Source organism: Porites lutea, chromosome 5 (genome assembly GCF_958299795.1).
Source record: "Porites lutea chromosome 5, jaPorLute2.1, whole genome shotgun sequence".
NCBI lineage: Eukaryota > Metazoa > Cnidaria > Anthozoa > Scleractinia > Poritidae > Porites > Porites lutea.
This window is the reverse complement of record NC_133205.1, coordinates 39,465,691-39,485,512: the sequence shown is the minus strand read 5'-3', so window position 1 is coordinate 39,485,512 and position 19,822 is coordinate 39,465,691. Positions and strand designations below refer to the sequence as shown.

Here is a 19,822-nt window from a genome sequence, read left to right as displayed (position 1 = left end):
CTTACCTGATGTTTTTTCGGTTGGTAGTTGTACCCCATATCGACAGTAGGACATGGATGATCTACGGTAGGTTGTCCATCCACAAAATGTTTGGAACAAACCCTGTCGTCTTCGCTTGGCTGCCAGTTTTTCCCTGTTTTAGGGTTTTTTCGATTAATAGATTTAACCCACTCCTTTCTCTTTTCAGGGTCTCCTTTCAATGTTGGAAAAGGATAAAGTTGAAAAAGGTCAGGACATGTACAGTCCTGACTTGTACGATGGCAATTATGCGAAGTGCAAAACCCCTTCCTCCATTTCTGCAGCTGATATGTACTGCTACTGCAGCCAACGACTGCACAAATCCTCATTTCCTTATGTAAAAATCCTTGTGCCCGCAATTTTCTTTCTCAAAACACGGTGACCGTCGAAAAACTTCAAACTCGAGCAAATCGAAGCAACTTTTATCCCGACTCGTTCCCAGTCGCACGCAATCTTGTGATCGACCGCTGGAACTCCGAACTCGCTTATACTAAGTAGTGCGCGCGCGTGAACCAGCGTCATTTTGGCGGGAAAACGTGATAGCCGTGGTCATTCTACTAAGAGTTTTAGCGAGAATGTCGTAGTGGCAGAAACGAGTTATCAAATGCTACAAGTTTTATCATTTTGCGATCGGGAGAGGGCTTAACCTCCTTTAATATTAAAAGATAGCACTGTTAACTTTTCTGGTGAATCAAAAGTACAACGAAGCTTTCCGGGGTATCTATTTTTTGAGAATACGCGAAAAAACTTTAAGTCAAATCTCGCACTCGTAGTCACTCTCGTCCTCGAATCTAAAGCTCTCTACTGTCGATTCGCCAAACAGGTTGAAGGGGAATTCCAAACGCACTTAATTCGTTGAGTCCGTTGGTTGCCAGAACAAGGATCTCGTTGCTGCCCCTGCAGACCGCTAACCGGGATTAGATTACGTCTGCGATGCAGGCTACTAAAACCGCGCTTTGACCCTTGAAGTCCCAAGAGTGACCAAGATCAATATTCTCCCAACAATATCAATACATAATCAAGAGACTGGGTTATGAGAATTGATAAAATGATCACTTAAGTCAAAATGCTTTGATCTTAAAACTAATTCTCTCAACTAGATTTTCAAGGAAACGTAAACAAGGTGTATGATGGCATACGGTATGTGCAAATGGAAAATTAATAGTAATTGCTCACCTCTCGGGAACTTCGCTGTTGTCCGCTGATATGTATATCCCTGGCTCCACCGTGATAACCATACCCGGATGTAGTCCCAGGCCTCTGCTCACCAAATGCGTGTCGTGAGTGTCCATGCCCAGATAGTGTCCCACGTGATGAGGGCAGAATTCACTAGCAGCCTGAAAGTCAAACAACCAATATTCAGCCTCTGGAAACGAATCACTGTTCAGGGCTCAGACACAAATATGTTACAATTTATGGTTAATAAAACAAAATTCTTGAATTAAAACTTCTAGGGCAGTGTAATTTGATAATTTAATGTGCCATCGAAAGCGCTGTGATAGAAGAGTTGTACTAGAAGGGTTACTTCATAAGTACGTGGAATATGATCGTCTGGGTGAGTGAAGTCCTGAATAGGACAATTGTCGATAGTGACTAACATTTTGACAACATGTGCGGTATTCATCTTCAGAGTCAAAGCCGCGATGTTATTGTTTGTTGGTCAATTAAGCCGTGATATTATAACTTTGTTATAACAATGGTGTTATAACATTGTTATAACATAACATTGACAACATCATTTAATAAAGTCACTGGTTTTTTATTTCGTAGGTTAAATCCGTTCCCAGGTCGAACCGGTATTCAAACTAGTTTGATACAGAATTGTCTATATTTTCTAGCCCTGATTATTCATATGAGCCCAAAACAAACCTGGATTTACTTGAGAACGGATTTTACCAAGAGAGGATTTGACTTTACTGACACGCAAAGAAAAGTGCTTTTTCACAATCGTTCTAGTTTAATTTGTAGAAAACAAGCTATTTAACTACTAGATAATTACCCTTTTTAGATGACTTTCTGTAAGATTCTTCGGAATAAAATTGATTTCTGTCGAGATAAGAGACCACAACGAAAACTAGTCAGAAGTGGTGCCTACAAGTAAAGAAGGTTTTGATACCTTACGGGACCTAATTTGAACCGAGAAAAAAAAAAAAAATTTCAAAAAGCATTAGAGCCAAACCTATTCTTGAAAAGCAGGTTTTGCTTGTCTTTTTTAAAGACATATTAGGATGACAACAAGGTAAGCGCTATTAAGGATCATTACCGCGGGATGAACGATCAATACCACGGGATATGAGATAACTACCACGGGATCGTGGATCAATACGGTGGGTTAGTGGATTACTACCACGGGATCGAGTATCAATACAACGGGATTAAGGATCACTACCACGGGATCAGGGATCACTACCTCGGGATCGAGTATCAATACCACGGGATTCTTTATAGACTGACAGTAGATTGCAGCTACACCGCAAAGGCCAAATAGAAGGTCGACTGGGCATTGCAAAGATAGGGAAAGAAAAAGACAAAAAAATAAAACTGTTTGTTTTTAAAAAACACGTGTACTTACTGGCTAGTTCTTCTCCAAGGAGTATTAACATGGCATGGTGAATGTAATCAAGTGAGGCACCTTTTTGACAAAGCTGGAAGCACAAAAACACATTGACAGCTCAAACATTCCAGTCACACTCGCAAAATCAACTTACTAATAAAATTACTTTTTAGACAGGGACAGCTTGGATACCAAAAGTGTTAATTCTCGAATCTAGCGTCCTTTTCAATGCAGAACATTCACTGCAGCACCTCTAGTTAGTCGTAGTTCAGTGAACTGTGCCTGGGGTAGCTCAGTTGGTAGAACGCTGAACTGCGGAGCAGAAGATCGTGAGTTCGATCTCTGGGCCAGACTTGCACTTAGGGTCTACAATAACTAAGAAATGAACGTAATGCCGCATTGGTCCTACAAACGACTAGACCTTCGCCTGGCTCCGATGACCAAAATGAATCGAAAAAGCTGTCCTTTCTCCAGTAGCAGACGTAGAACAATCTCCTCAAATGGTACTTGGTGCTAAATCAATTTCTTTTGTTTTGTTTTGGCGAATAAACGCTGTCACTAGGTCGCTAGCTGTGGCATGAATGAAAAATTACTCTGAGATATACTAGTATTTTCATTTCTTGGTCATACTACAGCCATTAACTGCGTTTATTTTAAAACATTCACATCACCATCTAACTCTTAAAACTGCCACACCCGTTTACCTAAAGGGAGAGGGTGGGGTGAGAAGAAGACCGTGATTTCTTCATGTGCTTAAAAGTTTTCATGTAGGTTTGCCATCATCTACATGTGCAACGACAAGAATTGTCTACGGTCCTCGCGATATTTTTCCTTTCCTTCCGTTAGTCATTTGATTTTGATGCAGGAAACAATGGTTACCGTCCTAAGGGTAGGAAAATCTTACCTTGATGCACTTCTTGTGTACTCTTAGCACCAGTTCATACAGCTGTCTCTGCGCGTCATTGAATTTACCGCTGACCGGCCATGTTCTGGTGATATCGCTGGCGTATCCATGGTATTCGCTCCCAGCGTCCATCAACACAAGCTCGCCAGCCCTACAGAAATCAAAAGGCAAAATGAATACGTAATACATTTATAGTGTAAGCACCTTTCGTAAGGGATCGCGACTGAACCGGGTATTACTTTAAACAGTTTGATAACCTCCCGTGAGAGATCACTTTTGAGACGTGTTCAAGACTGAGTTTTGTGCTTTCATTGCGACGTTTTACATAATAATAATAATAATACATGACTATCTCGGCGGGCTAACATGACGGACCTGTTTAGCCTTTCTCGTATTACCAGTTTTGCTTCCGGAGGAAACAAACGCTCTTTTTGCCATATAATAGATCCTTCGTAAAGTAAGCGTTCCTTGACTAGTCCCCAGTCAAATCTCTTGAGATGTGCGCGTGGGTAAATGGAAAGAAGGGGGAAAAGGACAGTCTCACAGCTGGTAATGATACAAGGGACCTTAAGCAACGAGAAGGTTGACGTCCCGGAAGTAAAAAATAGCAACTAGAAGTTGATATTTTCTCTCTTTCAGTGCTCTGACTCGACAACTTCGTTCAGCGAGAGTTAAAACAAAAAGCATTCAGATTCGTTAAGTGAGACAAGCGTTACATAAAGCGAGATATCGAACTTCCGCTTGCTAATCATGACGTCCGAAACGTCAGCGTTCTTGCTATTAGAAAGATTAAGAATCGCGTTTATGGCAAACCACAAACGTGTATCACGTGAATAAGTTTTTCCTTCAATTGTCCTTTACTGTCCGGTTTTTTTATGCACTTCATCCGTAAGAAGAGTTACTTGGTATGTTCATTTCCTAATCGAAAAATTACTTTTCAACGTGAATCTGATGTTTGCCGTTTGCCGTTAACGCGAGTCCAAAACTCTTGATTAACTCACAACAATAACATAGTTATTAGTTCAACATTTACCTGAGAACTTGAGTATTGTTAATATAATGTAGAGTATTTGCCATTGGTCCACTTGCTACCACAGGGGGGTAAGCTAGCCTTTCAGCTCCTGCCATGCGACATTCGTACTCTACTATGTTGTGGAGATGGGATTCCTCCAGGCCTGGACGAGTGCTTTTCATCACCTTAAAAAACAAAGAAACAAGGGTAAGGAGGCCATCCTTCTAACAACAATTTCTTGGAAGGAATTGCCACCATTTTTTGGCGATCAATTTAAGATAAATTCGTTTCCCATAGAAACGACGGGTTCACATTTAACACATGGACCTTCTTTCCGGAAGTCTTCTTGCTTCTGCGAGGTTTAATTGAGTTGGTAAATAATTACTTCTAATCTTTACACAGAGCCAACAAAATATTTGGAGACTTGCTGACAGTCCTTCGCTGTAATAGGCAGGCATGAATGTCGAGATCCAGGTCTCTTTCCCGCCCTTTGAAAGTGGTTTCGTACTACGCGTATGCCGCCCCCCCCCCCCCCCCCCCCCTTACCTTCTTAAAAGCTTTAGCTGTTAAAGAAGCTGATTGCCTGAGGAGTTTAATTTCTGCTTCAGATTTTATAAGCCTCAACATGTGAGTGTTGTGGCCAAGAATCAACAAATCTGAAAAGGAAATAAGTAACACCAGTCGATAGAATAAACGAATGCAAACAGCTCAACTACCCATCCCATAACCCGACGTTTAAACTGACTTCTCGTTTTAAGCCAAAATTGCTGGTTAGGAGACGGATGGGTGGGTAGTTTCTCAGAATCTTAGACTGATCCGGAAGCCTTTCATTCAAGACATCATACTACGTTTTTGTTGCTTGTTCGCATTATTCCGGTCGAGAGATACATGTAACTGTGGAACTTGTTTACACCATAAGAAACCGCTTAGAATTTCTCGATCTCAAAAGGATCAGAAAAAATAGCGCGCGTAGCTGGAGGTTTGTTTGGCGATAGAGCAAAAAGAATGAGAAAACGCGCGCGAAGCCACGGGGAGAACTGAGGGTGGGAACAAGAAGCTACCTCTCCCTCTCGCCAAACAAACCCCAAGCAACGAAGGTTAAAAACTTGTGTTTCGAAACTCAAGTCATAATTCTCTCAAAGACACTTACTTTTATAAGTAAACTTTTCTGAGTTGAACAGAACCTTGGAGATTTCGTCATGAATGGTGGGGTGGGGAGGTCGCAAATGATCATACCAAACACAGAAGTCTTTTCCAGCAAACCTGTAAACGGTGTTCCAAGAAAGGAAACTGCTCAGTTTTTGTTGACTTACACCGTGTGTAACATTTTAGCAACAGTGGAAAGTCTTATTTTAAAGGAGAGCTTTCAACAATTGAACAACAGTGCAGGTCAAAGGTGTTGGGACATTCACCCGATACCATAATCTTAGTAAAACAGGCTTCCTACCACATTTTACCCCAAACAACGTTGAATTTCAAGCAAGATTGGTGCAAATAAGTTTCTTTTTCCTGCAAAACATTGCTTAGGGGATCAAGGGATGAACCTAAAGCCGATCCAAAAGTTGTTATCAAATTTAGAATTTGCGTCCCATACTTTACTTGGAAGGGTTTTTCTAGCTGTCCCTCCATTATAGACCCAGAGTTACCTAACTAGCAAGCTGCCCAGTCGGCCTTAAGGGGAGAGGATGTACCTAAGGTTGTGTTGGTTAAATCTGACTTCCACAAGCTTTTCACCCGGTTTGTGTCATGGGCAACCACCGGTCAAGTTGCTCAAAAGTCATCTCGCCCAAAGCGTAAATATATCGCCCGAAACCAGAGTCATTTCGCCCGAAATGTTTAGTCAAGTCGTCCGAAATTTTAATAAAGAGTGTGTATGTAAGATACCTCGTTCTTAAAGCGGTAATGTGACAATAATTGTGATAATTAAGCCTAGCTATTTAAGCAATGATGATATGGTGAGACGAAACAAGCGGGATGAATGTGTATCATATGCCGTTCTTTTAGCCTTGATAAAACGAAACAGGCACGTCAAATGAGTAATACATCTTGTTCTTGAAGATTTCATGAAACGAAACAAGCGCGATTAAGGTGATACGATGTTGCTAAGCATGATAAAATTTCGGGCGAATTGACGAAAAATTCCGGGCGACATAACTCTGGTTTCGGGCGACTTGACCGTAAACCGTGTTAAGCAGTACCCAGGCTCTAATAGCTCTGGATAGCAATACTCTGACTTACACGTCCTACTCCTTGTTGGAAAGGAGGTCACTGGGGGGTCTTGTTTCTTTTGTGCACATAACATGAAGCCATTAATAACATGACATTGGGATGTGCCTTTCCAACAACAACAACAAGACTTTATTCAAACATACACCTTGGTGTTTGTTCGCTTTAGTTTTGGTATGCAGCTTCGTTGAGTAATTTCCAGGACAAGACTAGGACACTTGTTCACAAAGTTATAATGCTGAAATTAATCTGACTACTTAGACTTTTACATTACAATAGACTAAAACTTGAGGTGAAGAGGTACCATGTAACAAGAACTTACCTATCAGTAAGCACTGAAGGAAGGTTCCGAACTGAATATGACTGAAGAGAAAAAAAGAAATAGAAACAGTTTTCAGGATTATTGTCATTTTATATTTGCCAGTTGTAGACAGTGTCAATACAAAGCAGGCGGGGATCTAGGATAAATATTGACCAATTTCCTAAACGCGCGCGAAAGGCACAAGTTTCTAGGGCAGTCCAAGGGCATGCTCCTTTGAGAAATTCTTGGGATTTTAACTCCCCAAAGTCCCGTTTCCTGGGTTTCTGAGTCATTCAGACAGGATATTGGCCAGTCCCATTCTCCTTGGATAAAGCCTTACAATTCGGCAGATTATTTCATCAGATTATTTCATTAGTGAATGAATATAAACAAGAGAGAATAAGATTTCAACTTGGAAAGTTTTTTTAGTCTTAAAAAATATATTTCTTATCAAAAATCTGACCGATTTCGGTAAAACGGTGGAAACCGGTGTGGATCTGTGCCTGCAAAGTTTGCTCTTTCTTTCTTTTCCACCTAAAGGTACCCCTTCTTAGTACGAGTTGCTCTCATTGACAATATGAGGAAAAACAAAGCGATAGGAAACATCAATGAATATCCTCTAGACTAGGCATCCCTTTATATTCTGAATTTTCACAGAAACAACGAAGTGACAACAGAAACTTACTATCAATCGAGGTAAGCATGTTTTTAAGTATGAATTATTTTGCATGAACAATAAGACAATCAATGGACTTGGCTTTTGTATCAACTGGCCCCGGTTGTTCAAACGTCGGATAGCGCTATCCACCGGATAAATCTTTATCCAGCGGATAGCGTAATTGATTTCCGTAATACTTATCCGCTGGATAGTGATTTATCCGGTGGATAGCGCTATCCAACGTTTGAACAACCGGGGCCAAGAATAAATTATGCAAATCTCGGAGGGCGTTTTCTGCCGAGGCTGAAGATAACACCCGCCGTGATCTGCACAATTCTTCAGATCATAATCAGCTTCTACACAATTATTGGATGAGGTTTTTGTGATATCCGGAATAATCAAGGTCGAGGTAAGTGTTATCAGCTGAAGCCGAAGGCTGAGGCTGATAACACTAACCGAGACCTTGATTATTCCGGATATCACAAAAACCGAATCTAATAATTGTTTTATTATACTTTATCTTCAAGTAATTTCTCAATTTCTTGCTAGGTCGATGTAGCGAATCGAGAAGCCATTCTTACTTCGCTGTCCGCGAACTTGACATTGCTGTCCGCGCACTTTACATTGCTCTTGGAAATCATGCATTGCGCGCGCAACCAACAGATTATTCACTAATCTGTAGGTACAGATTAGTGAATAATCTGTAGGTTGCGCTGTTTTCCAGAATTAACTGTAGGCTTTTAGCCAAAGAGAAGACAGATGGTGACTACAATGTATAATAAATATAATAATTGCTAGAGAGCTTTAGATTTGAGGACGAGGAAGGCATTAAAATTCAAGGTTTTCTCGCCTATTCTCTAAAAATAGACAGCCCACAAGGCTTCATTGTACTGTTTTCACCAAAAAAATTAGCACGCTTATTTCCGTTAAAGGAGGTGATGCCCTCTCCCGAGCGCTAAATGATAAAATTTTTAACATTTGATAGCTCGTTTTGGCCACTACGACATTCTCGCTAAAACTCGTAGAGTCCCAGCAGACTGACGACAGCTATCACATTTTCTCGCCAAAATGACGTTGATTCAAATGAAGTACAGGAACTGGACATTGATCCTTGAGTGTCAAGAAAATCTTGAAGGTTTGTGTGATAATTAACACATCAAGTCACCTCATCAAATCCAAAAAAGAGAATTGCATCTCTTGTCCCTGGTCGTTTGCCTTCCCACAACTCCCTTAAAATAAGAAGGAAAATTCAAGGCCATTACAAACGCTTGTGTAGATGCATTGCGTGACAAACATTACTTTAAAATACTGTGGTAGACTAGGAATCCAAACAAATACACAAGTGCCGAGAAACAATATTGAATTAAGTAATCTGTTTTGTAGAGGCACATTTTTTCCCAAGGAGTTTTACAAGTAAAAATTCATAATCTATCTAGTCAGAGAAGCTTAAAGGTTGTTTCACCTTTTTGGGTCAGGTGGTTGGATGAACAAGGTGCTTTTATGAGCTGGAAAGGGAAGACCATCCACTGACTCTGTGAAGAAATGAAACTTGGAATTACATTGTAAACAATTATTATCAACAACATGCACCATCAGTGGAAATTGTATAATACGAAACTACCTAGTTTCCGCTCAGAAATGTGCAAAAAGGACAACAGTCTTAAGTCCTTGACAGGATTCAAAAGCCAAATTTAAACTTTTCAGTTGTATAATTCTTTAGAGAAAACGTCCAATGGACAGCTATTTCATCTTGGTAAAAAGACAAAAGACAAATCTGGATAGAGGTTTCGGAGAAGGGATTGGACAGAATGGTTCCCTTTGTCGCCCTTTTAAAGATCTGGTCAAGAGAAATGAAGTGTAGAAAGAACGAGGAGTATTTCAGCAGAACAATGGGTAAGCAAAGTGTATGAATGAACCAGCAAAAACGGACATAGATTTCACAAAGTCAGCTTGCCTAACTTTTCTAACACCAAAAAAAACACTAGAAAAAAGTTGCATTGATGAACAAAGAACCAAAAATTGGTGGGAGAAGGATTTAGCCAACTGGTCCAAGATCATGATTTTAAACGAAGAAAAACATTGATTTTAGACACTTTTCATGCTATATTGTGGGACAGGGCTTGAAAAAAAAAAACTTGAATCTCAGCTAGTCCTTTGGGCAAGCAGCTTTCACAAATTATTAAGCTTGTTCATCTTAGTCAATGATTTAATTGGAAGATGACATGCCTGGACCCTATTGGGCAAGTAAGCTTTAAAAGTTACTTGCCCAGCAAGAAAATCAATCTACTTGTCTCTGACTGCTAGAAGGCATGTTTTTCATCTCTGACATCTTCATTCACAAAATTTTAAAACTTTGTCACCATCTTGGCACTGGGACGTACGGAAGGTTGCCATGGCAATATTTGAAACTTCACATGTGAAATTTCGTGCCAAAGTTATATAAGGTTATAGTTATAAGGTAACTACTGGTATTATTAACACCACTTACGCAAAACTAAAACTGCATCCGGTTCTTGGAATCCTGTTAAATATAGAAAATCTGTGTTTTGTCGGAAAGGGTACCTAAAAATGCCAAAAAAAATAACTAAAGGAAACCTTTCTGATTATGATGAGTAAAAGTGAAGATTTTGTATCTTTAATATCCTACTTTTATCGCACTTGCAGTTTGGCAATACAATATCGCACTTGCACTTTGCTGTCTTCTTTATTGTTCCTTAAAACTTATAATTTAGCATATTATAAAAATCAGCTTATGCAAAATCACTCTACCAACTTGAAAAATAACATTATTCCCTTGAACAAATACATCATTAACCCATTTGGCGAAGAAATTTTGCTAAAAGTGCTATTTGAAGCTGGTTATGAGCCTTTTTCTAGTCACTATCTGGCCAGAAACAACCAAAACTGTTCAAGAGTCAAGCATTATATTCTGCCTTCTGTTCCTGATGCTAAATTGCAGCTTCTGATATTTGGAATTAATGCATATGTTACAGGTCAAATTTGATTTCAGGTTGATTTTGATTTAACCTAGGTTGATTCTCAATTTCCTTTGTCTTCTAGCCCTGATTATTCATGAATTAGTGCTAGGAAACAAAGGAAATTGAGAATCAACCTAGGTTAAAAAAATTTAAACTGAAATCAAATTTAACCTGTAACACACACAAAGCAAAATTTCTAGATTATTTTGGTTTTAAAAGTATCACAGCCCCTAAACGTAAACTTTCAATCACTCTCCCTCTTGCCTCTTTTCTGTGAAAATCGAGAGGATCATGGAATTATCTGAAAGGAATTAGGGCTGGGCAGTGAGACAAGATTTTCACTGCCGGAATTTTTGGTCAGCTTAACAGGTTTTTTTGCATAATTTTCAGCACCCTGCTTGACTGAATCTTGCTCATTCTGGTAAAGTTCAAAGATCTCTTTTCCCTGCACCTAAGTGTCAAAGTTGTCTATGATTGTTAAAACTAAGCCCAGGCAATTACCGATGGTTCAGGTGTGAATGGTTTAGTTGAATCATTTATGACTTACAGCACATCTGTTGTCATGTACAATCTTGGATTACTTGGAATGATCACTAAGTGTTTATCATGGGTTTCTCCAAAATGTGTCTTGGCAAGTAAACTGCAAGACACAAAAAAAGTAAAACGAAATTCTAGAAGTATAAAATCATTTAGCAATACAACGGAACATTATGATTGTCTCATTAATTAGAGAGAAGATCATTCTTCACAAGCTTCAACCTACCCTGACTCTGTTCATGAAAGTGTATGGTTGCTTAAGGAAACAACAATTGAGTGCTTAATTTTGTTAAAACTAATGCTAGTTTACTTGAAACTGGTTATACACATCACATTACTGGTCTTGATAATGGTATTTGGTCTTATCATTCGTTTTTGCCCATTTATGCTACCTTACATATATCACTTCGGATCAACCTCATTTGGGGCATGCAATTACTTTTATAGGCAGTATACCATCTCAAAGTTAAAGCAATGTCTATAATATGCTAAGTTTAAACACAAAATTTGGCTCAGAAACCTGACAACCTAATCCTCTGAGTCTAAGAAATGACACTGGCTGGCATGGCAACTACACGTATCTAGCCTATGGAGCAGGCGCTTTTTTCTAACGGAGAGTCAGAGGTAGTAAGAATTGGAATGAAAAAAAAAATTAAGGGAGGAGGGGTGGAAAAGGGGGAGGGGTGGGAAGGAGACAGCATTTTTTCCTCCTCTCCCCTCACCCTTCTCTATTTTAAATCCACCAACCTCCCTTGAAATCAGTTTTTGATTTGCCTCAACTCTCTGTTAGTTTCAACATCCAAGATGGTGGAGAGCATTCATCCCCCCCAAAAAAGTATCACCGTTCGCACCACAAAATATGCCTGCTTTGCAGGCTAACATGTTTCCAGACATGCACACATACATCTAGTCTTACAGTCAAGACAGGTGAAGCATACCCACCAAGATTCTATTAATGAATTGTTTATTTCAAAAATGAATCCGCTGGTTGTTCCCATAACTAGTGGCAAATTTAAATCGGCATTCGTGCATACGTAGTGAGCAGTGAATATTTTACTAGAACTTCCCTGTAATTGGTCGGATTGAAAATTTACATCAAATTCAGGGAAACTGAGCTAGTAGAAATTTTGTAACTGCCTCGAGTGTGAACTCATGGCTGAGTCATTACACATACAAGAATGCAGACATGAATCTGCAATCTACAACTACCAACAAATTCAACTTTTGAATAACAAATTCATTTAAATGGAATCTTGGGGGGTATGCTTGACCTGGCTTAACTGTAAAAGACTAAATCAAGACCAGTAGACATGAGAAAAAGTAGTTAAAATTTGTATTATTATTACCCAAGATGGGTTACCTGAGGAGTCTATGTCTTCTGTCTCTGTATTCCTTCTTGGAAATGCCAGGAGTAACTGGAAGAAAGAAGTTTAACAACGTAAAGATAACTCGACCCGCTCCCTCTCACTTTTCAAGAGTTCAACCCTAACCCTTTCAGCACCAAACACATTAATATTATGAAGACATCCAATGTGCTTTGAAGTCTGCGGAGTGACCATTCAAATGAAACCTGTTCATTGGCTATCCACCAGATAAATACCTTTAGTTATTCTCACTTAATTTCCTGAGTATTAAATTTTGCAAAAAAACCATTAGCCATATTTGGCAAGTATTTATTTTTGCTATTTTTTGGGATTTTGAGGGAATTTTGAGGGATTTTTAGCTTTTGCAAGTGTTAAGTGAGATTAAGGTAACTATTCAACAGATAAATATTAGAGAAACTAATGCTGCATTATCCAGTGGACAGGGATTTATCCAGTGGATAGCGTTCTAAAGCTACCTTTTGAACAACTGGGTCCAGTACAAGTTACTATAATTAATAATAAATTATTAGTATGAGTTCTAACTTTTGAGTCTGTGGACAAAATCCAATGACATTAACATTCAAATGAAATCTCTTCAGCATTACGTTCAGATGGTACTATCTTTTTAGTCTTATTTAGAGTCTGCTCAGTAAAATTTTAAGATTTTCATTTTCACATGGACAGATTAAAAACGATGTCTGCATATGTACATCATACAGCACAGGCTCTTTAAGGGACGCCATCATATTTCCATTGTTTGGGCATTTTCCCATGGATGGGCCAAAAAGATTCAAATACACTACATGTACTAAGATGTATGCTTTTATGACAGCGAAGAAAAAATCTTTGTTTTCACGAATATCTGGATATGTGTGGACGAGGCCTAAGATATGCAAACTATGGCATTACACATAAAAAACAGGGTACCAGAGGTGTCATCTGATGTCCCCCTCCTGTTACGTCTTGGAGTTGGATACTCATCAGGGGGAGAAGGTCTTAGTAGCTCCATCATCATTGCATCCTCATTGGAGGTGTCATAAGAAACTCCTTCCAAATTTAATGGTTCTCCCAGATAAATTAGTTTTTCAGTTGCTTGCTTGAAAAATGGCACCCTAAGCCCATGGAAGTGTGTAAATAACGTTGCAAATGTGGCAACTAAAATGCATGCCAGGATCACCAGATCTGTCACTTTTCGAATGGTAAAATTACCCATTGCAGAATATCAAAACTATGGCAAGGCAGTCAGCAGAAGTGGCTTGATTCTTGACACAATCAAGAAAAACAATTGTCTGATGAATGTCTTAAACAGTGCCTTCTCTATCACAACTGATCAGTCAGAGAGGAAGTTTAAAGTGATAATCTACCAGGGTATATGTTAATTAAAGTTCTCTCACAAGATAATGAGAGGGATGGGTGTAGACTTCCTAACAGCCAGAAACATTTCATTTAAGTTCATGTGCTCTGGCACACAAAAACACTTCCCATAATTCACTGTTCTTTTGTTCCTTCATATTCAATCAAACAACAAGTACGTGTGACACCAGGTAGCAACCTGCACTAGTTACCCCACTGTGGTGATCAACCATTAATTTTGCTAATGATACAAAGAACATTTATATTATAAATGTGGCAAATGTAAAGAGAATTTTGGAAATGAATTAAAAGACGTTACTGGTTGACACACATTTATTCCATTACATGATGGAATTACCTGACACATTTCTTAAATTAATGTTAATTTGCCATGTGGTTCCCAGTTTAAAGCCAAATAAATTTTGTATTATATTTTGAAAAAATGGTAATGGCTCTAAGACAAAGGAAAATTTCAAACCAAAGAAAATTTGAATGACACCACTATCAGTGAAGAATAATATTTAATTTGATGAAGACAGTTTAAAATTCAAATATTATTGTGCAATCAATTTTTTTGATTTTCTTTTAATGAATCTTCAGCTGAAATAATATTGTTACCAACAAAAACAAGTCAGTCTCTACCAAATACATGACTAAAAATTTCTGGTCCTACCGTCCTTCTTCTTACAATTTTATATATTGTCTTGCACTCACTAAAAGTAGAAACTCAGAAGCTAATACATTTTTAAAATACAGTCTTAAAATGTTAAACCATAAACAAAAAATGGACAGAAATTGCTACAATTAATTTTTGTTTATACTGGATTGTATATAATTTACTTGGGTGCTTTGTGTGTGGTTCCTTGAACCAAGATACGAGCATTAGTTTTAATTATTTATTAATCATTGATAATGTAACAACTTTATACAGCTTCATTTCAATTTGCAAACATATCTGTGACAAACAGCAGCCACCAGTTAAAGAACAGGTTTCATTTTTTCCCTAGAAAAAGACCAGGACAAGGGGGGCAGGTACTCCAGTTTTATGGTTATAGCGACATGCAAATGAATTTGTGGAGGTTTAAAATTCAATATTTCAGGGGGGTTTTCCCAAGAATTTAAATTTTGGCTTTAAATTCTGGTAGTTTGATTTCAGTGCCAGTGATTTTATTTTTGCTACCATATTGATTTGAATATTAAGTACTGTGGCACTTTTTAATACTTAATAATAAGGGCCACCATTCTTAATATTCAAGTAAATTTTCTGTGCCTCAAATGTAAACACTGAGGGCAGTGTTTTTGTTAAAAACATTGGACGTGACAAAGATATTTTTCTTATAGTTTTTATGGTATATTTTCTATCTGCACACTACAGCAATTTTACAGTAACAAACAGAAGCTTTTTGTAATGGTACCAATTAACTACATCTTGCAAGAATTTTGGAGAGAGAACTAAATGGGCAAGCGGTGATTAATATATAATCACTTTGAACTGATTGAGAACATTGTTTTTTAGTGAAAACAATTTTCCAGTGCTCTGTTAGACTTGCTTCATGGTGTTATTTTAGTTATACTGAATTCCTTGAATTAGTGCCGCATCAGGGCTGTGACAATTATTTACCATAAATTCCTATAGAGTATCCCAAGCAAAATATCAAATTTAATAGACCTTTTCACTGATATGGTGGCCATATTGAATTAGTTAGAATTAAGGAGTATTAAGGGATGCCCAGGGGGCATGAGCACATTCCAATGTATTTGCTCAGTATTAACGCATGCCTTTCGGGACATTTTCTCTTAAAGTTTTGTAGCATAAGATTGTAATGGACAAAAAAGATTGTTGTGCTGTGTTTGAATGTAATAATAATTACCTTTTTCTCAAGAAATTTAAAGTGAAAGATCATATTTCTAATACTAAGCGAGTGTAACAGATGGTGCTCATGCCCACTGGGCATCCATAATACTCCTTAAATTGAAGTAATTCAATATGGCCGTGGTATCAGTAAAAAGGTGTATTGGGTTTATATAGTACAAAAGTGCTGCTCTAAGCTCCTTACCTGCATATTTACATTAAGAGGTTATTTTTTCATTGCACTCAAGTGTGCCTAGTTATGTGAAGAAATTCTCATTTCATTCAAAATGCTCTTGCATGCAGTCTCTGACAGAGATTCTTGAGATTGAGTATTTGTTTTTGGCAACTTTTACATATTGCAACAATTTATTCTTTGCACAGTTTACCGGTAATACTTACTTTCATCCTCTTCCATTAGGTGTGGATGTGAATCTGGGGTTGGCTGTCCAATCGTCTTGGACTTGTCTCCTGAAAATCTGAGACCTCTCTCACTTAGGTTCTTCAGTTTTTCTACATAAGAATGAATAAAAATATAAAATCAATAAAATTAACAGGCATAAACTATTGATCTCATCCAGACCCCATTTTAAAGGAACTTCATACACTAAATTTCAATGACATCCATTTATTTCAACTAGGTGAATTTATGTATTAAACAATTTTAAACACTTTCAACCAACCCCAAATATTCTTTTCGTTGAAGAAAATGGTAACTGAAAATTTGCATCTGCACGGTGACTAGATAAGATTCTTCCAACTGGTCACAAAAAGGCAACCTAAGGAATTTCGAGCCCTGGACCAAGAAAAACATGAACTTGAACATGTACCCATTCATTTACATCATCATTTAAACATTTCTGTTGTCAAGGCACACGTTCCTAGCAGCGAGGAACGAGGAGATTCGACTGTTTCTAGCCATTAGTCTATTCCATTTAATATCAGTACACCAAAGTTAAGGATTAACCTTTTCCTTTTACCCCTGAAGATTTCATAAAATCGCATTCATCCCTGAAGACTTTCATAAAATATGGGTCTTCCCCATGAGGAATATGGGTTACCCCTGAAGAATGTAAGTCTACCCATTAAGAATAATTGACAGTCAACTCCCGCCTTGTGGACGCCCGCTATTATGGACAAAATTCAGATCCCCAGCAAAAGCTACAGAGGTTTGACTGGAAATGACTCCCGCTTTTACAGACTCTTACTATTACGGAATTACGGACACTTTATTGGTACCAAAGTGACAATTCTATTGTTTTGACTTTCATAACATAATTATATAAATTAGAGTCTGCTGTTCATCATTTGCCAAAATACATTTCAAAAGATATCCGGAATGTTTATTTTCACTTAGATTCCTTAAATTGTTAACAGTCATCCTCACTTCTTCACTTGAGCTTGTGCTTTTTTTCCCCACCTCTTTAGGAGAGCTCACACCCACGTGTTCTATTCTCAACAACCGCTTAGCAGTTTCAGCACTGTTGATAAGTTCATTAAGTCTAGCAAGATATTTTGGGTTGCCATATAACTAATAAATAACTGGAATCTCAAGCCCCAGGCCGCCACCTCTGTTAATCCTTTTCCCACCAAGAGTGACTAATTTTGAGAGTCAGAGTGACTAATTTGCAATTTTTGGCTGAGTTTTGTCATTTTTCTATTTCCAATGACAGAAGACAGACCAACATGACATTTAAATGACAAAAGTCAGACAAAACTGAGGAATTCGCTAATGTTAATTTCAGTTTGTTTGTCCAAGTTTCGGGTCTATAAATAGTAACTGCATGCAGCACTATTATTGCCAGTCCTCTGTCGTTGTCCCATTTTGAAAAGCACAACACATGTCTAAATGTGGTATCAGACACCGTTTCTGATGAGAAATTGTTTACTAAAATATTACATATTCAGTTCACTCCTTTACATTTTGTTGTTCAACACAAAAATCAAAGAGGGGGGCCTTGGGATTTTCGGTTTTGCGGTTTTGGCTATTTTTTAGATCGGTTTTTTGGTTTTTGTTGCAAAAGACTTCGGTTTTGCGGTTTTGGCTATTTTTTAGATCGGTTTTTCAGTTTTTGTTGCAAAAGACTTCGGTTTTGTGGTTTTGGCTATTTTTTAGATCGGTTTTTCGGTTTTTGTTGCAAAAGACTTCGGTTTTTGGGTTTTGGTGGTCATTGCGGTTTGCGGATTTTTCGTTTTTTAGCATCTGGTTTTCGGTTTTCGTGAAAAATACTAGCGGTTTTCGGTTTTGGTACCCGATGTGGTTTTTGGTTTTTCCTATTTGGCCTATTTTGGGTTCCGGTTTCTGTTCGATTTGAGCAGCACTAATCTCGAATAGCCGCAAAACGCCAAAGTTATTTAGAGGAATACATGACAAAATAAATGTCATGGTAGGGGATCAAGCGTCTCCCTTGACGCCCGCCGAGCCTTTGACCTCGCAGACCAGGGCGACCATTTGGTCAGTTTGCGAGCTATGGCTTCCAACGTGCCTCCCACGCCAGCAATGGAAGAAGCAATTGTGGATTGTGTTGCGTTTTTTTTACGAGGAGGGGAGTTATCAAATGGTAATGTTCGATTAGAGATTTTCGATTGAAGTTTCCAGAGCTATAGCTTTTTGCGACTGCAAAATTGCAATTCTAAAGAGGACTTGTGTGCAAATTCTCCTAAGTTAACTAGGCTCCATAACTAGCGGCTTTTCAGAAATTGAGCTGCAAAGTCTGGGCTCGAGAGAGCGGCAGAAACAAAGCCTATGATTAAAGCAGACACAAAAAGATACGAAGGCTTCAGACAAAGTCCATGACATTCACAAATACTTTGGTGAAATTAGTGTTAGTTTAGTTTGCTCTGTATGCCCCACTTGCCACCATTGTATCGGTTTTTGACAGCTTTGTATGCGGTTTTAGGTTTTGACCGAATTTTTTTCGGTTTTGCAGTTTTGGATGATTTTTTTCTTCGGTTTTGCGGTTTCTAATATACCCCAATACCCCCCTCATCAAAGAACTTCATTGATTAATTGTGCTGTTATTCACATAAGGAGCACATTTAAACCTTCTGAACATAGCAAATGTTATTTATAAATTATTATTGTTTGATAACAGAACCTTTTTATTTTCTCCCACCCCGCTATTAGGGACTCTTGCTATTACGGACATAAAACCGCGGTCCCAAGGTTGTCCGCTATAATGGGAGTTGACTTAATATGTTTACTCGCTGAAGAATTTCGTGAAAAATGAAGCTTCATCCCCAAAGAATTATATATATATTTTTTTACTTGGCTAAATTTCAGAATACCCAGCCATTTCTTTGCATATCATTGAATAACAAAAGTGCCTATTGTGTTATACCTCGTTCTTGAAAATCGTCCGACAAACGTAAATGATGTGGCCAGGTATTCTGAAATTGCTTTTACTCTACCCATAAAGAAAGCGTCAATTTTCATAACTTACCCCTAAAGAATTCCATTGGTCCTCAACCAGGGGAGGGGAGGGGGGTACGGATATTATAATGTTATAGCCCGTTGAAGAAGGTCAAGGTCTGTTACGTTTGGGGTATGTTTACAGTTTGCCTAGAAAAGGAACAGGGTCCCACTTGAGTCCCAACAGTTATGCAGTTATGTTATCATATATCTGATGATTTCATTTCATAAAATGACCTTGTTACCTTCGTTAGAAATCTCCTCTAATCCGGCCACTCTGCTGAAGGACCGCGAGTTGGGATGAAAAAATGAAGCGCACACATGGTTTTGCAGAGCTGCTGTCCATCTTGAAAATGTCGTCTTATGCAGCTGCCATTTACAAACTATCAGAATGTTAGATTTTCAACCGATAGCAAAAATATGCAAATATTATTCTCACTCACCAAATACGCGAGAATTTACAGTGAACGCAAGATGAAATTGTGTTATCCGCGTGGCCGCCATGTCAAATTCTGTTGTAGTGCCCAATCCTCTGTGCATGATCGTCAGGTTTTCGTGAGAGCTCGTGTTAGTTCGGAGATCTTCCGATTTTTTCCGATTATATCGGCACTCTTACGAATGCGTGACCAACGCGTCCCTTTCATGGGCGGGACGAG

General features: G+C 38.4%; 1 protein-coding gene across 1 annotated transcript in view; it reads right to left on the bottom strand.

Moving 5' to 3' along the window:
• The window catches only part of LOC140937436 (xaa-Pro aminopeptidase 3-like), a 25,537-nt gene extending 5,719 nt beyond the window's left edge, over positions 1-19,818 (bottom strand). The window contains exons 1-16 of the mRNA XM_073386990.1: positions 19,610-19,818; positions 19,412-19,549; positions 16,157-16,267; positions 12,549-12,603; positions 11,199-11,291; positions 10,162-10,235; positions 9,136-9,205; positions 8,839-8,902; positions 7,037-7,077; positions 5,639-5,751; positions 5,035-5,144; positions 4,510-4,673; positions 3,477-3,627; positions 2,591-2,663; positions 2,018-2,064; positions 1,195-1,355 (exon numbers count right to left, since the gene is read on the bottom strand). Coding sequence (XP_073243091.1) covers positions 1,195-1,355; positions 2,018-2,064; positions 2,591-2,663; positions 3,477-3,627; positions 4,510-4,673; positions 5,035-5,144; positions 5,639-5,751; positions 7,037-7,077; positions 8,839-8,902; positions 9,136-9,205; positions 10,162-10,235; positions 11,199-11,291; positions 12,549-12,603; positions 16,157-16,267; positions 19,412-19,549; positions 19,610-19,706 — 1,562 coding nt within the window. The 5' untranslated portion in view covers positions 19,707-19,818. The remainder of the gene's footprint in view (positions 1-1,194; positions 1,356-2,017; positions 2,065-2,590; positions 2,664-3,476; positions 3,628-4,509; positions 4,674-5,034; positions 5,145-5,638; positions 5,752-7,036; positions 7,078-8,838; positions 8,903-9,135; positions 9,206-10,161; positions 10,236-11,198; positions 11,292-12,548; positions 12,604-16,156; positions 16,268-19,411; positions 19,550-19,609) is intronic.
• Positions 19,819-19,822: the final 4 nt, after the last annotated feature.